Genomic DNA, 26,354 nt, shown 5'->3' on the forward strand with positions numbered 1-26,354 from the left:
TCTACTCAGTACTGAGCCAAGGGTCTGAATACTTATGATCATGTGAGATTTCAGTTTTTTCTTTTTTAATAAATTAGCAAAAATTTCTAGATTTTTACCAATTTACCAAATGGATGCAATGAAACAAAGAGTGAAAAATGTAAAGGGGTCTGAATACTTTTCCGTACCACTGTAAATTATACATGTAAATGAGATCCCCTCCAAGGCATCTGTAATTCTAAGCTGAACAAGCCTAACTTTTCCAACCTTTCCATGTGAGAGGGCTTCCATCCCTTATAGTAATTTAGTTGAACCCAAAACTGGATCCCATGTTCTAGATGTGGCCTCACAAGTGATTTACAGAGGGGTAACAATGCATTGGAGTCATGGGATTTTCTTGCTCTTTTAATTCGCCCTAAAATCTTGTTTGCTTTTGCGGCTGATGCCTGACATTGAGTGCTGCTGCTCAGCTTCCTTGTAACCAGAAATCCCCCATCCTTCTCCTGTCCTGTCCTCCAGAGTATTCTCCCATCTAATGTATATGCAGCTATAGGATTACTCCGTCCTCGGTGATTATTCTACATTTATCTACATTCTCGTATGTGTAGTAAGTTTGTTTTTGTTTCCGTATCTATGCAGAAATCTTGGTTCTGCACTATTATTATTATTACTAGCGAGACCGCTACATCATCATCTCGCGAAACCGCAATGCATGGAGCGGTCACCGGAGTGTGGCGAGGAGCGGGAAAGGCCTGTTCCTGATCCGGGGGGCCGACGGACGGTGAGTATATAACTATTTTTTATTTATTTATTTTTTTTTAACATTAGATCTTTTTACTATTGATGCTGCATAGGCTGCATCAATAGTAAAAAGTTGGTCACACAGGGTTAATAGCAGCGTTAACAAACTGCGTTACACCGCTGCATAATGCGGTCCGTTAACGCTGCCATTAACCCTGTGTGAGCGCTGACTGGAGGGGAGTATGGAGGGGGCGCTGACGGCTGGGGAGTAGAGAGGGACTAATTCTCGGCCGGACTTTGCCCGTCGCTGATTGGTCAATCAGCGACGTGGGATTTCCGGGACAGACAGAGAGACAGACGGAAGTGACTCTTAGACAATGATATAGTAGATTATTATTGTACATTTTTATAACGCCATTTATTCCATGGCGCTTTACATGTAAAAAGGGGGCAAATATAGTCAAATACAACTATCCATGAGCAAAAAACAAGGCACACCGGTACATAAGGAGGGAGGACCCTGCCTGCGAGGGCTCACAGTCTGCAGGGGATGGGTGAGGGTACACTCTTATCTATGCCTTAAGCTACTTTCTGTTCCTGTATTTATGTAATAAGCTACGTTCTGTTACTATATCTATGTAATATGCTTGGCTTTGTTCCCGTATCTGTTCTGTAGTTTCTTTCTGTTACTGTATCAATGTAGTAAGCTCTGTTCTGATCCCATGCTTTGTGATTGCCCCCCAGACAAAAATTTGCCGGCCAGCCCCTGCTTAAATCCTTAAATACTTTGTGCTGCTGAACCTGCTCCTTCCATTATGTAACTCTCAGTCTGTGACCTCTCACAAGATTAGCACACTTCTCTCCTGATATACTATGTGCTGCTAAGGACTCTGCAAATGATATTACCATCAATCTGTGACCTCTGTGCTGTCATAAACATTGCATAGGAACGTTAGAAGGGTCACAAAATGGTGACAATGTTCTCAAGAGCTCTTTTGGGGTGTAACTCACCAGGTGTAACAGGGTGATTGGACAATGTCTCCTGGGTAATAGTCTTTGGCTTTCCATGAGCAGGGGCAGGCATCTGGTTGCAGGCATTCCACCCCGTGCTTCACCGACCTACAGAGAAAAGAGTGCATGTCAGGGATGACCTAATATTTAGGCAGGGAAGAAGATAACTACAGGGCCCACCCCCGCACATACAAGAGTGTGACCTCCCAGCGTCAGCACTGCACCCTGAACCAGGGCAACTATTATACCGTGTCAAGTCTTCAATAATTTCTAGATCCTGACATTTAGTCAATGAATGGAAAGAAAATCCAACAAGCTTTCCTGAGAAAATTCATCTCACAGATGAGTTTGCAATATGATGTGCTGCCGAACAATCTTCTGTGTGCTAAGATTGCTGGTGACACGCATTTGGCAATCATGGCTCTGTGCTCTCCCTTCTTCCCACACTGTGAACACAGGACACTTTAGCCTATAAGGCATCTTGATCCTCCCGCAGACTTCTTGTGCTACACAGGTAGTACTATGGCTCTGGGCCCCATTCTGGGCTGATCTACCCCTTGACAATGCCTTCCTTTTGGTATGTTCTATTTTAGCCATGTGAATTAATGCTTATTGTTCTGTGGTAGCGTAACTCTAACCCTTATTGTTAGCCAATGCTAACACTAACCCTTATTGTAAGGAAATCCAAACCCTTATTGTTAGCCAACGCTAACCCTAACCGTTATTGTTAGGTACCCCTAACCCTTATTGAAAGGTAACCCTAACCGTTATTGTTAGCTAACCCTAACCCTTATTGTAAGGAAATCCTAACCTTTATTGTTAGCTAACCCTAACCCTTATTGTAAGGAAATCCTAACCCTTATTGTAAGGAAATCCTAACCTTTATTGTTCGCTAACCCTAACCCTTATTATAAGGAAATCCTAACCCTTATTGTTAACTAACCCTAACCCTTATTGTAAGGAAATCCTAACCCTTATTGTAAGGAAATCCTAACCTTTATTGTTAGCTAACCCTAACCCTTATGGTAAGGACACCCTAACCCTTATTGTTAGCTAACCCTTATTGTAAGGACACCATAACCCTTATTGTTAGGTAACCCTAACCCTTATTGCTAGGTAACCCTAACACTTATTGCTAGGCAACCCTAACCCTTATTGTTAGGCAACCCTAACCGTTATTGTTAGCTAACCCTAACACTTATTGTAAGGACACCCTAACCCTTATTGTTAGGTAACCCTAACCCTTATTGTAAGGAAATCCTAACCTTTATTGTTAGCTAACCCTAACCCTTATTATAAGGAAATCCTAACTTTTATTGTTAACTAACCCTAACCGTTATTGTTAGGTAACCCTAACCCTTATTGTTAGGTAACCCTAACCCTTATTGCTAGGTAACCCTAACCCTTATTGTTAGGCAACCCTATGCCTTATTGTTAGGCAACCCTAACCGTCATTGTTAGCTAACCCTAACCCTTATTGTTATCTAACCCTTATTGTACGGACACCCTAACCCTTATTGTTAGGTAACCCTAACCCTTATTGTAAGGAAATCCTAACCTTTATTGTTAGCTAACCCTAACCCTTATTATAAGGAAATCCTAACTTTTATTGTTAACTAACCCTAACCCTTATTGTTAGGCAACCCTAACCGTTATTGTTAGCTAAGCCTAACCCTTATTGTAAGGACACCCTAACCCTTATTGTTAGCTAACCCTTATTGTAAGGACACCCTAACCCTTATTGTAAGGACACCCTAACCTTTGTTGTTAGCTAACCCTAACCCTTATTGTAAGGACACCCTAACCCTTATTTTTAGATAACCCTATCCTTTATTGTTAGCTAACCCTAACTCTTATTGTTAGATAACCCTAACCCTTATTGTAAGATAACTCTAACCCTAACCCTTGTTAGCTAACCCTTAACACTTATTGTTAGGCAACCCTAACCCTTATTGTTAGGTATCCCTAATCCTTAATGTTAGGCAACCCTAACCCTAAATGTTAGGTAATCCTAACCGTTATTGTTAGCTAACCCTAACAGTTATTGTTAGCTAACCCTAACTCTTATTGTTAGATAAACCTAACCCTTATTGTAAGTTAACCCTTATTGTTAGGTAACCCTAACTCTTATTGTTAGGCAACCCTAACCCTAAATGTTAGGTAACCCTAACTGTTAAGTAACACTTATGGTAAGGTAACCCTAACCATTATTGTTAGCTAACCCTAACCCTTATTGTTAGGTAACCCTAACCCTTATTGTTAGGCAACCCTAACCCTTATTGTTAGGTAACCCTAACCGGTATTGTTAGGTAACCCTAACCCAGCACCAGAGATATTATACAGTCTACTCTTTGACAGATTGGCCCCAGGGACAAGATTAATGGTGCAGTCATAAGGACGATGTGGAGGAAGGTCTTGGCAGCCCTGCTCCGAGAACACATCCCCAAAGTCAGACAGGTATTTTGGCGCATACTGAGTATCCACCCTTGCAAGCTGGGTACTCAAGCAGTGTCCTTGACAATACTCACTCCACTTTACCACCTCCCGAGTCTGCCAATCTACCACAAGGCTGTGCAGAGTCAGCCAAGGACGTCCCAGTACCACAAGAAAGGGCAGACCCTCTAGCACATAACAGTCAATACCTTCTGAGTGTATGGCCCCTACCTGTAGATGTAACCCTCAGATGACTTGAGTAAAATTCCCCTGTCTCAAGGGTGATGAGTCAATGGCAATTATGGGTATAGGTCTGGACAGTGTATGTGGCTTGAGGCCCTGGACCTGGACGAACCTAGCGTCGATCAAGTTAAACCCCACCCCATTGTTCAGAAAGGCAGAAATAACATTTTATATTTGCTCAGATGGATTTCAGCAGGCAGAAAAAATTGTGTCCTACCTACGGAGCAGATATGTAAAACCCAGGTTTGTTAACCTCTCCGTTCTTCGAGCTCCCTAGTTCCAGCGGCTGTTTACCGTGAGATAGGGAAGGACATGTGCCCACAAAATGTCCCATTCTACCACAGTAAAAACAGACCCCCTTTGCGCCAAACAGACTGCTTTCCAGCATGAGATGCCACACCCAATTGCATGGATGTATCAGATGACTCAGACCAGGTTTCCCTTAGCCCTGGACCTGGTTCTGCAGGTGGAAACCAGAGACCACATCTCAGTACCAATGCTTTCTGGCTGATGTTTTGGTCACTTTTGAATGTTGGTTGTGCTTTCACACTCGTGGCAGCATGAGACGGACTCTACAACCCACACAAGTGGCTCAGGTAGTGCAGCTCATCCAGGATGGCACATCAATGCGAACTGTGGCAAGAAGGTTTGCTGTGTCTGTCAGCCAAGAGTCCAGAGGCTGGAGGCACTACCAAGAGCCAGGCCAGTACACCAGGAGATGTGGAGGGGGCCATAGGAGGGCAACAACCCAGCAGCAGGACCGCTACCTCCGCCTTTGTGCAAGGAAGAACAGGACGAGCACTGCCAGAGTCCTGCAAAATGACCTCCAGCAGGCCACAAATGTGCATGTGTCTGCACAAACGGTTAGAAACCGACTCCATGAGGATGGTCTGAGTGCCCGATGTCCTCAGATGGGGGTTGTGCTCACAGCCCAACACCATGAAGGACGCTTGGTATTTGCCACAGAACACCAGGATTGGCAAATTCGCCTTTGGCGCCCTGTGCTCTTCACAGATGAAAGCAGGTTCACACTGAGCACATGTGACAGACGTGACAGAGTCTGGAGATGCCATTGAGGGCAATCTGCTGCTTGCAACATCCTTCAGCATGACCGGTTTGGCAGTGGGTCAGTAATGGTGTGGGGTGGCATTTCTTTGGAGGGCCCTCCATGTGCTCCCCAGAGGTAGCCTGATTGCCATTAGGTACCGAGATGAGATCCTCAAACCCCTTGTGAGACCATATGTTGGTGCGGTTGGCCCAGGGTTCCTCCTAATGCAGGACAATGCCAGACCTCATATGGCCCGCCTGTTCTTCAGCGTTGTAGGGAGATCATACAGGCACATGGAGGCCACACACACTACTGAGCATCATTTCCTTGTCTTGAGGCATTTCCACTGAAGTTGGATCAGCCTGTAACTTCATTTTCCAATTTGATTTTGAGCATCATTCCAACTCCAGACCTCCGTGGGAGATTAGTTGTGATTTACTTTGATCATTTTAGGTTTTATTGTTCACAACACATTCCACTATGTAATGAATAAAGATTTATAACTGGAATATTTCATTCAGTGATATCTAGGATGTGGGATTTTAGTGTTCCCTTTATTTTTTGAGCAATGTGTATATATATATATATAAACCTCTGGTCCATCACTACCAGGATCCCTCGATTACATTAGAACAGTATGCTGCCACCAGTTCCTCGTTAAATATAAGCCCGGTCGGTTAACAAGCCTATATCGGGTCAGAAAGCAACCCCAGGTAGCGTATAAGTATTAGCCGGACTCACTGACGTGGGAAATCAGGATTGGAGGTAAAAGAGCAGCCCAAAATTAATTGATATTTTAAGTGCTGAAAGGCACACTAGATAATACAAATATATACAGATATTACAGCCAGAAGTACATATAAAGGTAAGTTACAGGTATGGGATTGCAGTTTGCTGTGTGTCAAGTTACCGGTTCTTGTAGCATGTTGATCCAGGGAAGCACTGGAAACCATAGGTACTTTCTTAGTTTCTGGTTCATCTCCACGCGTGACGTGGCTTCCATGGCAGAACAATAACACTGGCTAAATGTATGTAGATAGCTTTTAACCCCTAGCTCGCACCCCTCCCATATTTGCCTCCTCCCCTCTGGGCTGAAATGAAATCTCCCCTTACCTCCTAGCTGAAATAATTCCCAATATCTAGGATTGGTCATAACTTCCTAGTGGGAGGTCTAAACGGGACAACTGACATCCCAACTGGTTCGTTTGGACTTGACCGATATGAAGAATCCAAACTTGGGTTGGCTAAGTGGTTCTGGAGGGCTAGTCTTGATAGCTCAGAATCCTGGACAGCTAGAGAACGATGAGGCACAGGTGTGTGCGGAGGGCTCCCAAGATTCTGGTGGTATATTGGACTTAACCCTGAGATGCACGGTTGTCATGTTCTCAATGGCAAGAGAACATAGCATCAGCATATATAGGAACTAGCTCTTGGAAGATGGGAACTGAGCTGACCATGAACTAAACCTAACGCACAACTAGCAGTGGCCGGGTAGCATGCCTACGTTGATTCTAGATGCCCAGCACCAGCCGGAGGACTAAATAATGCTAGCAGAGGAAAATATTAGTCCTAGCTCACCTCTAGAGAAATACCCCGAAAGGAGACAGAGGCCCCCCACATGTATTGGCGGTGAATTAAGATGAAATAACAAACGTAGTATGAAAATAGGTTTAGCAAATTTGAGGTCCACTTACTACATAGCAGAAGACAGAAAGGACACTTTCATGGTCAGCTGAAAACCCTATCAAAACACCATCCAGAAATTACTTTAAAACTCTGGCATTAACTCATAACACCAGAGTGGCAATTCCTGTTCACAAGAGCTTTCCAGACACAGTAACGAAACTTCAGCTGTGAACTGGAACAAAAATGCAAAAACAAACATGGACAAGAGTCCAACTTATCTAGCAGTTGTCTAGGAGCAGGAACAAGCACAGAGAGGCTTCTGATTACATTGTTGACCGGCAAGCAACTAACAGAGCAGCAAGGTTATATAGCGACTCCCACATCTTGATGGGAACAGGTGAACAGAGAAGATGACAACACCAGTTCAATTCCACCAGTAGCCACCGGGGGAGCCCAGAATCCAAATTCACAACAGTACCCCCCCTCAAGGAGGGGGCACCGAACCCTCACCAGAACCACCAGGGCGATCAGGATGGGCCCTATGAAAGGCACGAACCAGATCAGAGGCATGAACATCAGATGCATTCACCCAAGAATTATCCTCCTGGCCGTATCCCTTCCACTTGACCAGATACTGGAGTCTCCGTCTGGAAACACGAGAGTCTAAGATTTTCTCCACAACGTACTCCAACTCACCCTCAACCAACACCGGAGCAGGAGGCTCAACGGAAGGCACAACCGGTACCTCATACCTGCGCAATAATGACCGATGAAAAACGTTATGAATAGAAAAGGATGCAGGGAGGTCCAAACGGAAGGAAACAGGGTTAAGAATCTCCAATATCTTATACGGGCCGATGAACCGAGGCTTAAACTTAGGAGAAGAGACCCTCATAGGGACAAAACGAGAAGACAACCACACCAAATCCCCAACACAAAGCCGAGGACCAACACGACGGTGGCGGTTGGCGAAAAGCTGAGTCTTCTCCTGGGACAACCTCAAATTGTCCACCACCTGCCCCCAGATCTGATGCAATCTCTCCACCACAGCATCCACTCCAGGACAATCCGAAGTTTCCACCTGACCAGAGGAAAATCGAGGATGAAACCCCGAATTACAGAAAAACGGGGACACCAAAGTGGCAGAGCTGGCCCGATTATTGAGAGCGAACTCCGCCAATGGCAAAAAAGCAACCCAATCATCCTGGTCAGCAGACACAAAACACCTCAGATATGTCTCCAGGGTCTGATTAGTCCGCTCGGTCTGGCCATTCGTCTGAGGATGGAAAGCGGACGAAAAAGATAAATCTATGCCCATCCTAGCACAGAATGCCCGCCAAAATCTAGACACGAATTGGGTCCCTCTGTCAGAAATGATATTCTCAGGAATACCATGCAAACGAACAACATTTTGAAAAAACAGAGGAACCAACTCGGAAGAAGAAGGCAACTTGGGCAGAGGAACCAAATGGACCATCTTAGAGAAACGATCACACACCACCCAGATGACAGACATCTTCTGAGAAACAGGCAGATCTGAAATAAAATCCATCGAGATGTGCGTCCAAGGCCTCTTAGGAATAGGCAAGGGCAACAATAATCCACTAGCCCGAGAGCAACAAGGCTTGGCCCGAGCACAAACGTCACAAGACTGCACAAAGCCTCGCACATCTCGTGACAGGGAAGGCCACCAGAAGGACCTTGCCACCAAATCCCTGGTACCAAAAATGCCAGGATGACCTGCCAACGCAGAAGAATGAACCTCAGAGATGACTCTACTGGTCCAATCATCAGGAACAAACAGTTTATCAGGTGGGCAACGATCCGGTCTATCCGCCTGAAACTCCTGCAAGGCCCGCCGCAGGTCTGGAGAAACGGCTGACACTACCACTCCATCCTTAAGGATACCTGTGGGCTCAGAGTTACCAGGCGAGTCAGGCTCAAAACTCCTAGAAAGGGCATCCGCCTTAACATTCTTAGAACCCGGTAGGTATGACACCACAAAATTAAACCGAGAGAAAAATAATGACCAGCGCGCCTGTCTAGGATTCAGGCGCCTGGCGGTCTCAAGATAAATCAAGTTTTTGTGGTCAGTCAATACCACCACCTGATGTCTGGCCCCCTCAAGCCAATGGCGCCACTCCTCAAAAGCCCACTTCATGGCCAAAAGCTCCCGATTCCCAACATCATAATTCTGCTCAGCGGGCGAAAATTTACGGGAAAAGAAGGCACAAGGCCTCATCACGGAGCAGTCAGAACTTTTCTGCGACAACACTGCCCCAGCTCCGATCTCAGAAGCGTCAACCTCAACCTGAAAAGGTAGAGCAACATCAGGCTGACGCAACACAGGGGCAGAGGAAAAACGGCGCTTAAGCTCCCGAAAGGCCTCCACAGCGTCAGGGGACCATTCAGCAACATCAGCACCCTTCTTAGTCAAATCGGTCAATGGCTTAGCAATATCCGAAAAACCAGCAATAAATCGACGATAAAAGTTAGCAAAGCCCAAAAATTTCTGAAGACTCTTAAGAGAAGAGGGCTGCGTCCAATCACAAATAGCTTGAACCTTGACAGGATCCATTTCAATGGAAGAGGGAGAAAAAATATATCCCAAAAAGGAAATCCTCTGTACCCCAAAAACACACTTAGAACCCTTCACACACAAAGAATTAGACCGCAAAACCTGGAAAACCCTCCTGACTTGCTGGACATGAGAGTCCCAGTCATCCGAAAAAATCAGAATATCATCCAGATACACAATCATAAATTTATCCAAATAATCGCGAAAAATATCATGCATAAAGGACTGGAAAACTGACGGAGCATTTGAAAGACCAAAAGGCATCACTAAATACTCAAAGTGGCCCTCGGGCGTATTAAATGCGGTTTTCCACTCATCCCCCTGCCTGATTCGCACCAAATTATACGCCCCACGAAGGTCAATCTTAGAGAACCACTTGGCCCCCTTTATGCGAGCAAACAAATCAGTCAGCAACGGCAATGGGTATTGATATTTTACAGTGATTTTATTCAAAAGCCGATAATCGATACATGGTCTCAAAGAGCCGTCTTTTTTTGATACAAAGAAAAAACCGGCTCCTAAGGGAGATGACGATGGACGAATATGTCCCTTTTCCAAGGACTCCTTTATATATTCTCGCATAGCAGCATGTTCAGGCACAGACAGATTAAATAAACGACCCTTTGGGTATTTACTACCCGGGATTAAATCTATGGCACAATCGCACTCTCGGTGCGGAGGTAATGAACCAAGCTTGGATTCTTCAAAGACGTCACGATAGTCAGACAGGAACTCAGGAATTTCAGAGGGAATAGATGATGCAATGGACACCACAGGTACATCCCCATGAGCCCCCTTACATCCCCAGCTCAACACAGACATAGCTTTCCAGTCGAGGACTGGGTTGTGAGATTGCAGCCAAGGCAATCCTAGCACCAAATCATCATGTAGATTATGCAGCACCAGAAAGCGAATAATCTCCTGGTGATCCGGATTAATACGCATAGTTACTTGTGTCCAGTATTGTGGTTTATTATTAGCCAATGGGGTGGAGTCAATCCCCTTCAGAGGAATAAGAGTCTCCAAAGGCTCTAAATCATACCCACAGCGTTTGGCAAAGGACCAATCCATAAGACTCAAAGCGGCGCCAGAGTCGACATAGGCATCCGTGGTAATAGATGACAAAGAGCAAATCAGGGTCACAGATAGAATAAACTTAGACGGTAAGGTGCAAATGGAAACAGATTTATCAAGCTTTTTAGTGCGCTTAGAGCATGCTGATATAACATGAGTTGAATCACCACAATAGAAACACAACCCATTTTTCCGTCTAAAATTCTGCCGCTCGCTTCGGGACAGAATTCTATCACACTGCATACTCTCTGGCGACTTCTCAGTGGACACCGCCAGATGGTGCACTGGTTTGCGCTCCCGCAAACGCCTATCGATCTGAATAGCCATTGTCATGGACTCATTCAGACCCGCAGGCACAGGGAACCCCACCATAACATCCTTAATGGCATCAGAGAGACCCTCTCTGAAAGTCGCCGCCAGGGCGCACTCATTCCACTGAGTAAGCACAGACCATTTACGGAATCTTTGACAGTAAATTTCCGCTTCATCTTGCCCCTGAGATAGGGACATCAAAGTTTTTTCTGCCTGAAGCTCCAAATGAGGTTCGTCATAAAGCAACCCCAAGGCCAGAAAAAACGCATCCACATTGAGCAACGCAGGATCCCCTGGTGTCAATGAAAAAGCCCAGTTTTGAGGGTCGCCCCGGAGCAAGGAAATCACAATCCTGACCTGCTGTGCAGGGTCTCCGGCAGAGCGAAATTTCAGGGACAAAAATAATTTGCAATTATTTCGAAAATTCTGAAACCCAGATCTATTCCCCGAGAAAAATTCCGGCAAAGGAATTCTCGGCTCAGATACAGGTGCATGACAAACAAAGTCTTGCAAATTTTGTACCTTCGTGGCGAGATTATTCAAACCTGCAGTTACACTCTGAAGATCCATTACAAACAGGTGGACACAGAGCCATTCAAAGATTAGAAGGAGAAAAAAAAAAAAAAAAAAAAAATTCTCAGCAGACTTCTTATTTCTCTCCTTTCTCAGCCAAGGATTTTAACCCTTTAGTGGGCCGGTCAAACTGTCATGTTCTCAATGGCAAGAGAACATAGCATCAGCATATATAGGAACTAGCTCTTGGAAGATGGGAACTGAGCTGACCATGAACTAAACCTAACGCACAACTAGCAGTGGCCGGGTAGCATGCCTACGTTGATTCTAGATGCCCAGCACCAGCCGGAGGACTAAATAATGCTAGCAGAGGAAAATATTAGTCCTAGCTCACCTCTAGAGAAATACCCCGAAAGGAGACAGAGGCCCCCCACATGTATTGGCGGTGAATTAAGATGAAATAACAAACGTAGTATGAAAATAGGTTTAGCAAATTTGAGGTCCACTTACTACATAGCAGAAGACAGAAAGGACACTTTCATGGTCAGCTGAAAACCCTATCAAAACACCATCCAGAAATTACTTTAAAACTCTGGCATTAACTCATAACACCAGAGTGGCAATTCCTGTTCACAAGAGCTTTCCAGACACAGTAACGAAACTTCAGCTGTGAACTGGAACAAAAATGCAAAAACAAACATGGACAAGAGTCCAACTTATCTAGTAGTTGTCTAGGAGCAGGAACAAGCACAGAGAGGCTTCTGATAACATTGTTGACCGGCAAGCAACTAACAGAGCAGCAAGGTTATATAGCGACTCCCACATCTTGATGGGAACAGGTGAACAGAGAAGATGACAACACCAGTTCAATTCCACCAGTAGCCACCGGGGGAGCCCAGAATCCAAATTCACAACACACGGTACTCTAATAATTCATCTCTGTGTCAGTGCCTCTCTGTTTAGGGTTTCTATTGTTAGCTGGAAGCCCTGCACAGCAGGGGTCCCAGCTCTTTTCTTCCTCGCATTAATTCATGTGGCTTCTAATTCTCTTGCCATATGGCAAGTTTCCTGTTCTTTTGAGAATTTGTGTGTTTATCTCATGGGTGGGGCCACAGCACAGTTCAGGAAGCAGAGGGAAAACTCTGAATAATATATTGGGCCTGGAATTAAGAAATCAAGATACTGACTCCATTGTCCTTCAGCGTCTCTTTTATATCTCTGGTGAAGAATGCGATCCACCCGGACAGCCAGAGACATGGCCACCTCAAGGGTAACTGGAGTCTCAAACAGGGCTAATGCAAGAAACCAGAGTGCAGCTTTGTATTTTCTTAGAATTATTATGTTAGCTGGCACCTATTCAGACTAGTTGGGATGCGCTGGTCAGTTTTTCTGTTTAAGGCATCCTTCACCCTTAGGCTACTTTCACACATCAGGTTTTTGCTGCCATGTCGGTTCCGGTGTTGCACCAGATCCGGCGTAAAATGTGAAAAACTGATGGAACGCATCCGGTTTTTCGCCGGATCCAGCTAGCGGAAACGGAGAAAAACTGGATCCGTTCCATCAATTTTGCATCTATTTCTTCCGATTTTTTAATCTGTTTTTTGACGGATCCAGTTTTTAAAAACGCCACTAGGAGGCTCCCAATTGTGAATGGCCACTGAATCCTATATATACAGTGCTCCTACAGCCCATCTGTAACGATGGATGTCGTTATTACGAATATTCTGAAGATCAACGTGGATTTTTGCTGTGGAGGCGAATCGTTGAAAACAATTGTTCTGGAGAAGGAGCGAGAGAGACAGCGCATTATGCGTCTGCGCCGAAGGTGTTTGTGGATCCACCCCATCACTGCACAGAGAATGACACGTGGGATGTTTTCTACACTGTACCTGGAGCTACGAGGAGACCCAGAGAAATTTTTCTCATATGTGCGGATGAAAGCGGAGAACTTCGATCTATTGGTGGACCGAATTGGACATCTCATCCGAAGGAGTGACACGTATTGCCGATTCTCCATTTCACTGGCGGAGCGTCCGATGGTCACTCTTCGGTAAGCCATTTTTATTGTATCTCCTCCTGTAAAGCACACTTTAATGTTGTTGCTAGTACTTTTAGAATAGTTTTTAGTGTTCTTTTTTATGAATATTTTTTTTTGTATCTCCTACTGTTAAAGCTGACTTCTAACTGTAATGTTATTGCTGGTATTTTGTAATAATTTTTGCCTTGCTTTTATTCACAGATTCCTCGTAACTACCTTCGTAGTACCTCCGTACTTCCTTCGTCATTACATTTTCAATTTCAACTGGGAATTTCCACCATATCGGGAATTGTCAAGCACACGTGCCGTACATTGTGGGACTCCTTGCACGGCGAATTTATACCACATCCCACAATGGAGAGTTGGTTGGAAATAGCCGATAAATTCCAGCAAGTTTGTCAGTTTCCCAATTGCTTGGGTGCAGTGGACGGGAAACATATCCGCATCGTGAAACCAGCTGGATCAGGATCAGAATATTACAACTATAAAAAATACTTCTCGATTGTGCTGATGGCAATCGCAGACGCGGAATACAAATTTATAGCGGTGGATATTGGGGCGTATGGCCACTCCAATGATTCCCAAGTTTTCAAATTGTCTACTATGGGCCGTCATCTCTATGGAAACACCTTCCAATTCCCAGCCCCCCCCCACTTGAAGACTGAGACTGTTGACGAGGTGGTGAAAGCGTGTGTGGTCCTGCACAATTTTTGTGATATGCAAGGAACATATTTCCATTGAAGACCACTCTGAAGAAACCACCTTGGCGGATTATCACAACATTACGTATAGAAGTTCTGTGTCAGTTTCCCGAATGAGGGACAAATTCGCAGAATACTTTATTTCACCTGAAGGAAGAGTAGATTGGCAGGATGAGAGGTTGAACAATTTGTCTTGGACCTTCTTTTACTTTAAGGGTAAACTGGTCTAGACTGGTCTGTGGATTTTTCCGCACTGATTTTGATAAATCCGCAGGGCAAAAATACTGCGTTGTTCCTGCGGATTTAGCGCGGTTTTACCGCGGTTTTTGTGCGGATTCTACTGCGGTTTTACACCTGCGGTTTTCTATTGGAGCAGGTGTCAAACTGCTGCGGATTCCGCACAAAGAATTGACATGCTGCGGAAAAAAAACTGCAGTGTTTCCGCGCGTTTTTTTCCGCAGCATGTGCACAGCGGTTTTTGTTTTCCATAGGTTAACATTGTACTGTACACCGCATGGAAAACTGCTGCGGATCTGCAGTGTCAAAAACGCTGCGGATCCGCAGCAAAAACCGCAACGTGTGCACATGGCCTTAATCTTATTTTACCAAAGTTGTGTAACTTTTTGTGTTGTACCCAAAGTATTTAACCTTTAACCCCATTATTAAACCTTGTTTTACCCAAGTTATTTAACCTTATAAATAAAAGACAAATTGTTAAAACAAACAGTTTTGTTAAACAAAAATTTAAAAAAAATATACTTTCTATAAGTTTACATAGTTCGGGGTGGAGATATTGCTGTAGGGGCTGTCAGATTGGGACACTTCGACATTGGGAGTGTGGAGAGAGGAATGTGATGGTGGTGGTGAAGGATCAGTAGGTAAAACAGGTGAGGGGTGGAGAAAGAAAGAGAACGGGTGGACATGAAACCTGGAGTAGTATTTGGAATTTGGAAGGGTGGAGTGGATGGATTAGGAGGCAGAAGAGGTGATGGGTGGAGGAGAGGGTTGTGATAGTGGCATGATGGATGAAGGAGACTGCTGGTAGTGGGCAGGGAGGTGACAAGCGCTAGAGCAGACTGGCACGATTGCATTACTTGCATCTGCTGATCAGGAGATAGCTTATCCATGATGCGTTCGAGTACCGACTGGAAAAAGTGTGGTTCGGTGATTGAATTGCATCTGAATGCATCTGTTGCAGAAGTGTATGCAACTCAAGAATACTTTTTTTTATCAAATTAAAACCTGCGGCCATTTGCTCCGACAAAAGCTTCAGACAGTTCTGCAAGGATGCATTCAGGTGCAAGAACTCGGGCGCATAACTCTTTTCCTGACCCCTCTGGCGCTGCCGCCCCTCTGCTACAGGTGTTCTAGAGGTGGCCGCATCAGAGGGGTGGGGTAAAGGAAAAGCTCTATCCTCACCAGCAGATTCATGCAACGCAGGCGGCCACGATGCTCCAGCGCTGGTGGATGGTACTAAGGGATCAGATGTGAGTGAAGGCTGGGAAGGTGCAGAGGGGCCGGGACTGTTGAAGTGTCCCACAGTGGCAGACCCCTGAGGTCCCTGGACGCCCCAGTAGGGTTCAACTCTGCTGCAGGCTCCCGACGGTGCTGTGGAACAAAGAGAAAAAAAATATAATATATTGATATTGCATGGCCCTGGCTGAAACACCAAAAAAGGGTTAGACATGTTTAATAATGTTTATTGGTTATTAAATGGGGGGGGTAATATTTACCTTCGGCTCACCATCGTTGACCGGAGGAACGACAGGGCTCGGGCATATTTATACTTGCTCCTGCGTCCTCCAGATCCACTCGGGGCCTGCATCTCTTTGTTGAATTCCTTCTTGAAGCGATCCCTGATCGACCGCCACCGCTTGACAATCCTCTCGCCTGAAAAGTGAAAGCACAAATTGGTTAGTATACAACACTTTAAATCCAGCAACATAACTGAACTGTGAATACTTACGTGCTTGATTCTGGGCCCGAGCATCGAGGTCCTCCCAGTTGTCTACCAACTGTTCGCAGACTTGCTCCCAGAGCCGATGGGTCACAATTATATGAGCGTGGCGGCGGTCCCCCATGTTCCACAGCGGCTCCCTCTCTCGGATCAGATCGATGAGGAGGTCGATATTTACCCCGGCCTCCTCACTGTCCAACTCAGGAGCACGCTGTGAAGCCTGTTAGAAAAAAAAAAAGACATTAGATTCAAAACAACATAAAGTTTAAAATAATTAAAAAAAGGTGCCTACCCGATGACCACGGCCCTGACTCGCCGATGACCCTGGGAGCCGCTCTGAGGACCTCTGGATCGAGCACCAGAATCAGAAGACTATAAGAAAAAAAAATGTGCTTGTATGTTGGCTTTTTATGTGTTGTGGGCACTGTGATGTCTATAATGATCAGTTAGATTGTTGTCTGTGATGGTCAGTTTGTATGTGTTGTGGGCTTGCTGGCAGAGTCTGTGGCTTGCTGGCAGAGTCTGTGGCTTGCTGGCAGTCTGTGGCTTGCTGGCAGTCTGTGGCTGGCTGGCAGTCTGTGGCTGGCTGGCAGTCTGTGGCTTGCTGGCAGAGTGTGGCTGGCTGCCTGGAAGAGTCTGTGGCTTGCTGGCTGTCTGTGGATGGCAGTCTGTGGCTGGCAGAGTGTGGCTGGCTGGCAGAGTGTGGCTTGCTGTCAGTCTGTGGCTAGCTGGCAGAGTCTGTGGCTTGCTGGCAGAGTCTGCGGCTGGCTGGCAGTCTGTGGCTGGCTGGCAGTCTGTGGCTTGCTGGCAGAGTGTGGCTGGCTGCCTGGAAGAGTCTGTGGCTTGCTGGCCGTCTGTGGCTTGCTGGCAGAGTCTGTGGCTTGCTGGCAGAGTCTGCGGCTGGCTGGCAGTCTGTGGCTGGCTGGCAGTCTGTGGCTTGCTGGCAGAGTGTGGCTGGCTGCCTGGAAGAGTCTGTGGCTTGCTGGCCGTCTGTGGCTGGCAGTCTGTGGCTGGCTGGCAGAGTGTGGCTGGCTGGCAGAGTGTGGCTTGCTGTCAGTCTGTGGCTAGCTGGCAGAGTCTGTGGCTGGCTGGCAGAGTGTGGCTGGCAGGCAGAGTCTGTGGCTTGCTGGCAGTCTGTGGCTTGCTGGCAGTCTGTGGCTTGCTGGCAGAGTCTGTGGCTTGCTGGCAGAGTCTGTGGCTTGCTGGCAGAGTCTGTGGCTGGCAGGCAGAGTCTGTGGCTGGCAGGCAGAGTCTGTGGCTGGCTGGCAGAGTCTGTGGCTGGCAGGCAGGCTCTGTTGCGGGCAGGCTCTCTTGCTGGCAGGCTCTCTTGCTGGCAGGCTCTCTTGATGGCTGGTAATGAGTGAGGGGCTCAATGGCATTGTTTATATATGTGTCCTATGGGCCTGGCAATTGTTTCTGAGTATGCTCAGATTAAAAAACCGGAGCAGCGCCGAATCTGTTTTTTTTTTTCCAGATCTGACGCATTCCGGCGCCTATAGACTTGCATTGTAGCAAAATCTGGAAGCGCCGGATCCAGTGTTTTCCGTTTTTTCGCCGCAGTCAAAAAACTTTACTGTAGACGTTTTTTTCATATGCCAGAATGGAAATTTTCGCCAGATCTGGAAAAAAAATGGAAATAACGGTGGCAAATGCGGCGCTAATACAAGTCATTGGGGAAAAACCGGATCCAGTTATTAATTTCGCCGGTTGCGGTATTTTGAAAAAGAGCCAGAATGGGTCGGAATAAAAAAAACCTGATGTGTGAAAGTAGCCTTACTGATAGCCCTTGGCTACGAAAATAGAGGGTCATTCCACTTAGTGTCGGTGGAGCACCTCCGAAACTCGGAGGAATACTGCTCCGCCAGCCAGTCTCCCTGCTGAATCTGAGGTAGTGTACTGTAGACTCGGCCAGCGAGACACAGTCAGGACTGTCGTGCATATGACCCAGCGATAGAAAAAATTCCTCCGCCATCCAGAGCGACTAGGAATCAGACACGAGAGAGAATGCCCATGCTTGGGGGTCACCCTGAAGGAGAGAGATTATTATCCCCACATGTTGCTCCTCGGTTCCTGAGGAACAAGGACATAACCTGAAGTATAATTTACAGGCCTCTCTGAAAACAACAAACTTGTCATGCCCTCCAGAGAAACTGTCAGGCAAAATGATTTTGGGCTCCACTAAGGGTTTCCTGGGAGTCATGGTCCCCAAACCTGATGTGTTAGGGGGCTGCAAAGCGACAGTGCACAGATCTGCCACCTCCAGACTGAGCTTGCTGCATTTGCCCTGTCAGAGCAAATAAAAAAACAATTTTGGTCAGAGTTAATGTCCCGGCACCAGGGGCTCCTTTCCTGTCCCTACTGCTAGGTGCATCCTAGCTCGCCCTGTTCCCTGGATTACTTCTGATGGTGAAGATGCTGGAGCCACGTACCTTGCCTTAGCTCCTGAATCCGCCCTCAGTCTATACCCTTTCCCTACCCAGGGAAAAGGGGAGGAGTAGTGTACCATAATATACCAACCAGATTAACAAGGTAATATGAACAAGGGTAACGAAAAACACCAAACATTCAAATATACTCACACATACAACAAAGGAATGCCCCAGGGAGTGGATTATGAAGTGGATTATGGGTTATAAGGCTATGAGGAATTATCACACACTCAAAACCTAGCAACAGTCACTGATAAATCCACCAAATGCCTTCTTCAATAACCACCACCAACCTCCAGCCATGCAGCATAAGCTAGCACTGACAATGAGTGCTAGCCAGGCCCAAGATTTTATAGGAGATGGGAGTAGCTAACAGTGCACAGCTGAGCATTAATGCAGGAAAGCTTCCAGGAGCTCTCCACTGAGCAGATTAACCCCTGCACTGATAAAAGAAACCTGCACCATTTAATATGAAGGTGAAGTGCTTCTAATCAGCGCTGGAGTAGGAGAAATCAGACACTGCAGTCTTCTGGCTCCTCTGTATCGTGGTAAACCCGTGACTGTTTGTTAGGGCTGGCGGAACGCACCGAGTAAATAGAGAGATGTTATTTGGTGCGTTCGCAGCCCGGGGTCCACCGTGCAGGAGAGAACCTGCTGCTGGCAAATGGCAGCCCTATATGGCGGTAGAAGCGAACTCTGTTACTTCACAGAGTCACCTAAAGAAGGCACTGTGTCCTGTTAACCTCACAGGAGTACACAGCGACTGCCGAGCAGATAGCAGTTTGTGTTACACAATCATACAATCTCCTCACCGGAGGAGCCGGTATTCTAGGGGCTTATTTCAGCCGGGGCCCTGAACACATACAATGTAACCACACAACGCGCAAAGTACATAACTTAGATTTGATACTAGCGCATGGTCGTGCAGCCATGCAAACCTTTTATAGCTGCAGCAAGTACAAGACCTTCCTAGAAGGACCAATGAGAGGCTGCCACAGAGCCTGAGCACCTTCAGGACCTTCCTGGAGAACCAATGGCCTTTGCTGCAGTATCCAAGCATGTGATCCTCGACCTCCAATGAGAGATCTTACCCTGGGCATGCTCAGAAGGGAAAAAGCAGGACTTGGTCTCAAAAGCGTCTGCTCGCCGCTGCCCAGCACTGACTTCAATGGCAGAAGCTGGAAAAGCAGCAGTAACCCTTTGCACAGAGTCAGACTGAGCGAGACGCTGGGACCGACGTCTCCGCTGAGCAGACTCCACTGCGGCAGGAGAAGAATGGGAGACCGCAGTGGAGATGGACCGAGATTCCCCCTGTGCAGAGGCGGGAACTCGACCCCTAACACTGTTAATATAAAACCAATGTCAATTATGATCCTCGTTCAATGCCAGGAAGATACATTGCTGTATAGGATTGATGCACGTTTCACTGGAGTTCTTCTCTCTATAAGGCCGGCGTCACACTAGCGAGTTTTACGGACGTATGAGAGCAGAAAATACATTCGTAAAATACGCATAACACACGGCCCAATGAGTCTCTATGTCCCAGCTCCTATCAGCCATATTATACGGATCCGTATTATACGGTCTTGTACGGCCGTAGAAAATCACAGCATGCTGCGTTTGTCACCGTATTGCGCAAAAAAATCGCCAATGAAAGTCTATGGGGGCGAGAAAAATACGGATTCCACACGGACCAGCAGTGTGACTTGCGAGAAATACGCAGCAGTGTTCTATAGAAAAGCCGGTAATTCAATTGCCGGCTTTTCATTTCTCCTTCCCAAACCCGACAGGATATGAGACATGATTTACATACAGTAAACCATCTCATATCCCTTTTTTTTTGCATATTCCACACTACTAATGTTAGTAATGTGTATGTGCAAAATTTGGGCACTGTAGCTTGTAAAATAAAGGGTTAAATCGCGGAAAAAATTGGCGTGGGCTCCCGCGCAATTTTCTCCGCCAGAGTGGTAAAGCCAGTGACTGAGGGCAATTAATAGCCTAGAGAGGGTCCCTGGCTACAAACATCTGCCCCCAGCCACCCCAGAAAAGGCACATCTGGAAGATGCACCTATTCTGGCACTTGGCCTCTCTCTTCTCACTCCCGTGTAGCGGTGGGATATGGGGTAATGAAGGGTTAATGTCACCTTGCTATTGTAAGGTGACATTAAGCCAGATAAATAATGGAGAGGCATCAATTATGACACCTATCCATTATTAATCCAATAGTACGAAATGGTTAATAAAACACACACACATTATTAAAAAGTATTTTAATGAAATAAAGACACAGGTTGTTGTAATATTTTATTATACTGGTAATCCACCTGAAGACCCTCGTTCTGTAACAAAGGAAAAATAAAAAAACAACAATATCTCATACCTTCCGTCGCTCAGATCAAGTCCCACGAAGTAAATCCATCTGAAGGGGTTAAATCATTTTACAGCCAGGAGCTCTGCTAAAGCAGTGCTCGTGCCTGTAAAACCCCCGGGAATGAATGGATTGCAGGGGAATGACCTGTAGTTACCTTGAGTTGCGGTGATGGGCCCTCTGCTGGATGTCCTCATGAACTGGAGCCTTGGAAAAGTTCCCACGCTCGAGTTCATATGAGGACATCCAGCAGAGGGTGCCTCACTGCGACTCAAAGTAACTACAGGTCACCCCGCTTTCCATTCATTCCCCGGGGATTTTACAGGCACGAGCACTGCTTTAGCAGAGCTCCTGGCTGTAAAATGATTTAACCCCTTCAGATGTATTTACTTCGTGGGACTTGACCTGAGCGACGGAAGGTATGAGATATTGTTGTTTTTTTGTTTTTTTTTGCTTTGTTACAGAACGAGGGTCTTCAGGTGGATTACCAGTATAATAAAATATTACAACAACCTGTGTCTTTATTTCATTAAAATACTTTAATTCACCCCTCATGAAGCCACTTTTGTGGCGACACGCATTGGGTCTTTGACCCCCCCTGGCCCCTTTTTCTCTTCATCACATACATAGCTGTGAGGCAGGCTCCATTGGTGGTTTCTCCTTACATGGGTAATTTTTCCATGGGTTTGATAGTAATGTCTCTTTTTTGAGCCTCTGATTTCATCTACAATGATTCTTTTTGGGCATGTCATTACATGGTTATTATAGGGAGGAAAATCCGGCTGGTCTTACTATTGTCTAGTATTTTACTAGGATTTGTTGCTGTTTTGTATTAGTGCATTTAACCGTTTTTTGTATTTCTACATTTAGAGACATGGTATGGGGGTTTTTATTTAGCCCTATTGCTGTGATATAGCTATACTGTGCATTTACTAAGAGTGACTGATTTATATACATATGTATTGTGTGCCCTCAAATGCAGTTGTTCAAAGCTCATTATACGTGGCCTGCTCTCTAGCATTTGCTCATTCTTGCTATCTATTACTTTCCTTTTGATACGGCATTATTACCAGCTGTGTATGTGTGGGTCCAGGGGGGCTCTACCTCTTTTTGGGGTATGTTGTTACATTGTTTTTACATGGTTTTATTGATGTTTTTGTGTGTTTTGGACTCAAATAAATAAAATATATTTTTCTATTTGATCTTTAATATGTGATATTTATGTACAGGATGTTCCCCAGTTGGTTATGTCTCTTTTCTCTTTGTTTTCTCAAGTGCCAGAATAGGCGCATCTTCCAGATGTGCCTTTTCTGGGGTGGCTGGAGGCAGATGTTAGTAGCCGGGGGGGGGGCCAATAACCATGGACCCTCTCCTGGCTATTAATATCTGCCCTCAGTCACTGGCTTTACCATTCTGGCGGAGAAAATTGCGCGGGAGCCCACGCCAAATTTTTCCGCCATTTAACCCTTTATTTTAGCAGCTACAGCGCCCAAATTTTGCACATACACACTACTAACATTAGTAGTGTGGAACATGCAAAAAAAAGGGATATGAGATGGTTTACTGTATGTAATCATGTCTCATATCATGTCGGGTTCAGGCAGGAGAAATGAAAAGCCGGCAATTGAATTACCGGCTGTTCACAGATATCGCGCTGAATTAAATATAAATACAGAATATATATATATGTGTGTCTCAATGACTATATATATATATATATATATATATATATACACACTGTATATATGTTTTAACGAACATTTGAGCACATAAATCCATTAGATGTCGGTTTTGCAAGCCTGCGAGAAAATATCGCAGTACGGATGCCATACGGATTACATACGGAGGATGCCATGCGCAAAATACGCTGACACACCCTGCCTACGGAGGACATACGGACCACTATTTTGGGAACATTTCTGCGTATTACGGCCGTAAAGAACGAACCGTATTTACATACGCTGAGTGTGACGCCGGCCTAAATCTAATTTCTGTGACCAAGGTTTAATAATCTTCTTTCGTTATTCCTTTTAATTTCATTTAATTGTCTATGTTGTATTGTTTACACTGTTTTACGTTTTGGAGTAAATATATAAAACTGAATAGCTTTGTTCCTCCTGCTCTGTAAACTGCAGTCCTGAAGCCATACGCTATGTGTAATGGGTGTCTGAACAGCCTGCAAAGCGATTGGTAATGGCACCTAAAGCTCACCACAAATTAATACCTTTAAAATATACCTTTTAATTTTTACCAATAAAAAATACAGCAAACAAACTACGGTAACTATAAAATCTCAGGCCTGACAGACCGGTCATGAATCAATACAATGGTATTCTATATGGACCACTAAAGAGCCTTAGGCCGCTTTCACATTTGCGGTTGTGTCCGCAGCGTTTCTTCCACAATTATCCGCATACGTTGTGTTTTCCTATATTAAACATTAGGGACGCATGTGTCTGCGCTCGGTTGCGTTTTGCCACGTTTGATGACGCATGCGTCGTTTCGTCGTCTGCGGCTTGGCGCGGTAAACGCAACATGTAGTAATTTTAGAGGCGTCAATTTGCCGACTAGAAACGTATGCGGTTGTTAGCGCAAGAAATGCGGCAAAAAAAGCATTACTGTCTATGGGAACGCATGCGTACACATGTCTTTGCGTATGCATGCGTTTGATGCGCTTGCGTACTTCGGACTGCGCATGTCCAGGAACTGATTTAGACATGCCCATTCAAGACACACCCTCCTGGAAATATCAAACGCATGCGCATAAAAAGCGCAATCACATGTAAAAACGGATGCAAACGCTACTTTTTTTTACCATCATGTGTAAGCTGATGCAGATAAAAAACGCTGCATTAACAGACGTTTGCATGCGTTTGCGGATGATACACTACGGACTTAACCGCAGGGCCGGCGACAGCACCCGGTGTACCCGGGCAAGTGCCGGGGCCCTGGCGAGACAGGGGGGCCCATTCAGGGCTTGGCGTTAGGAGCAGGCAGCTGCCAGTGCCTCGGGCCCCCACTCCCCCACCCACGCAGCCGCTATGGGGCCCCTGTGAGGCAGGGGGGCCCGCCTGCCGCCAGCACCGACTCCCCCGCTGCATTGAACTATACCGGCATCTGCCGGTAAAGTTCAAAGCAAATGATGGAGGAGAGAGCGTCACCTGACGCTCCCTCTCCCATCATTCCCCACTCTGCCTCTGACACTGCGGGTGCGCGATGACGTCATCGCGCACTCGCTGTGTCTGGCAGTGCAGCAGCAGCCACCGAGACTGGAGCAGGGAGCAGCGCGGGCACGTTGAGAGGTGAGGAGTGGTTGTTTTTTTTTTTTTGTAACTACAGTCATGGCCAAAAGTATTCACACCCCTGCAATTCTGTCAGATAATACTCAGTTTCTTCCTGAAAATGATTGTAAACACAAATTATTCAGTATTATTATCTTCATTTAATTTGTCTTAAATGAAAAAACACAAAAATAATTGTCCTAAAGCCAAATTGGATATAATTCCACACATAAAAAAGGGGGTGGACAAAAGTATTGGCACTGTTTGAAAAATCATGTGATGCTTCTCTAATTAGTGTAATTAACAGCCCCTGTAACTTACCTGTGGCACCTAACAGGTGTTGGCAATAACTAAATCACACTTGCAGCCAGTTGACACGGATTAAAGTTGACTCAACCTCTGTCCTGTGTCCTTGTGTGTACCACATTGAGCATGGAGAAAAGAAAGAAGACCAAAGAACTGTCTGAGGACTTGAGAAACCAAATTGTGAGGAAGCATGAGCAATCTCAAGGCTACAAGTCCATCTCCAAAGACCTGAATGTTCCTGTGTCTACCGTGCGCAGTGTCATCAAGAAGTGTAAAGCCCATGGCACTGTGGCTAACCTCCCTAGATGTGGACGGAAAGGAAAAATTGACAAGAGATTTCAACGCAAGATTGTGCGGATGTTGGATAAAGAACCTCGACTAACATTCAAACAAGTTCAAGCTGCCCTGCAGTCCGAGGGTACAACAGTGTCAACCCGCACTATCCGTCGGCGTCTGAGTGAAAAGGGACTGTATGGTAGGAGACCCAGGAAGACCCCACTTCTTACCCCGAGACATAAAGAAGCCAGGCTGGAGTTTGCCAAAACTTACCTGAAAAAGCCTAAAACGTTTTGGAAAATTGTTCTCAGGTCAGATGAGACAAAAGTATAGCTTTTTGGGCAAAGGCATCAACATAGAGTTTACAGGAGAAAAAAAGAGGCATTCAAAGAAAAGAACACGGTCCCTACAGTCAAACATGGCGGAGGTTCCCTGATGTTTGGGGGTTGCTTTGCTGCCTCTGGCACTGGACTGCTTGACCGTGTGCGTGGCATTATGAAGTCTGAAGACTACCAAAAAATTTTGCAGCATAATGTAGGGCCAAGTGTGAGAAAGCTGGGTCTCCCTCAGAGGTTATGGGTCTTCCAGCAGGACAATGACCCAAAACACACTTCAAAAAGCACTAGAAAATGGTTTGAGAGAAAGCACTGGAGACTTCTAAGGTGGCCAGCAATGAGTCCAGACCTGAATCCCATAGAACACCTGTGGAGAGATCTAAAAATGGCAGTTTGGAGAAGGCACCCTTCAAATATCAGGGACCTGGAGCAGTTTGCCAAAGAAGAATGGTCTAAAATTCCAGCAGAGCATTGTAAGAAACTCATTGATGGTTACCGGAAGCGGTTGGTCGCAGTTATTTTGGTTAAAGGTTGTGCAACCAAGTATTAGGCTGAGGGTGCCAATACTTTTGTCTGGCCCATTTTTGGAGTTTTGTGTCACATGATCAATGTTTTGCTTTTTGCTTCATTCTCTTTTGTGTTTTTTCATTTAAGACAAATTAAATGAAGATAATAATACTGAAGAATTTGTGTTTGCAATCATTTTCAGGAAGAAACTGAGTATTATCTGACAGAATTGCAGGGGTGTCAATACTTTTGGCCATGACTGTATAATAGTGAGTACTGGACTATGGGGCCATTCTTGGGGGAAGGGGGGCTGTGCTGTATACTACATGTCTGTGCTATATACTACATGGCTGTTCTATATACTATGTGGGCCGTGTTATATACTACGTGGGCTGTTATATGCTACGTGGGCTGTGCTATATACTACATGGCTGTTCTATATACTACGTGGGCCGTGTTATATACTACGTGGGCTGTTATATACTACATGGCTGTTCTATATACTACATGGGCTGTGTTATATAATATGTGGCTGTGCTATATACTATATGGGCTGTTATATGCTACGTGGGCTGTGCTGTATACTACGTGGCTG

The 26,354-nt window shown here is 45.6% G+C and overlaps 1 protein-coding gene across 1 annotated transcript in view; it reads right to left on the minus strand.

Annotated features, from left to right (window-relative positions):
- OTOG (otogelin) overlaps nt 1-26,354 on the minus strand; it is a 1,016,637-nt gene that overhangs the window by 403,311 nt on the left and 586,972 nt on the right. Inside the window, exon 24 of the mRNA XM_077292284.1 lies at nt 1,732-1,839. Within this exon, the coding sequence (XP_077148399.1) occupies nt 1,732-1,839 (108 nt within the window). The remainder of the gene's footprint in view (nt 1-1,731; nt 1,840-26,354) is intronic.

This window comes from Ranitomeya variabilis, chromosome 2, assembly GCF_051348905.1.
Source record: "Ranitomeya variabilis isolate aRanVar5 chromosome 2, aRanVar5.hap1, whole genome shotgun sequence".
Classification (NCBI taxonomy): domain Eukaryota; kingdom Metazoa; phylum Chordata; class Amphibia; order Anura; family Dendrobatidae; genus Ranitomeya; species Ranitomeya variabilis.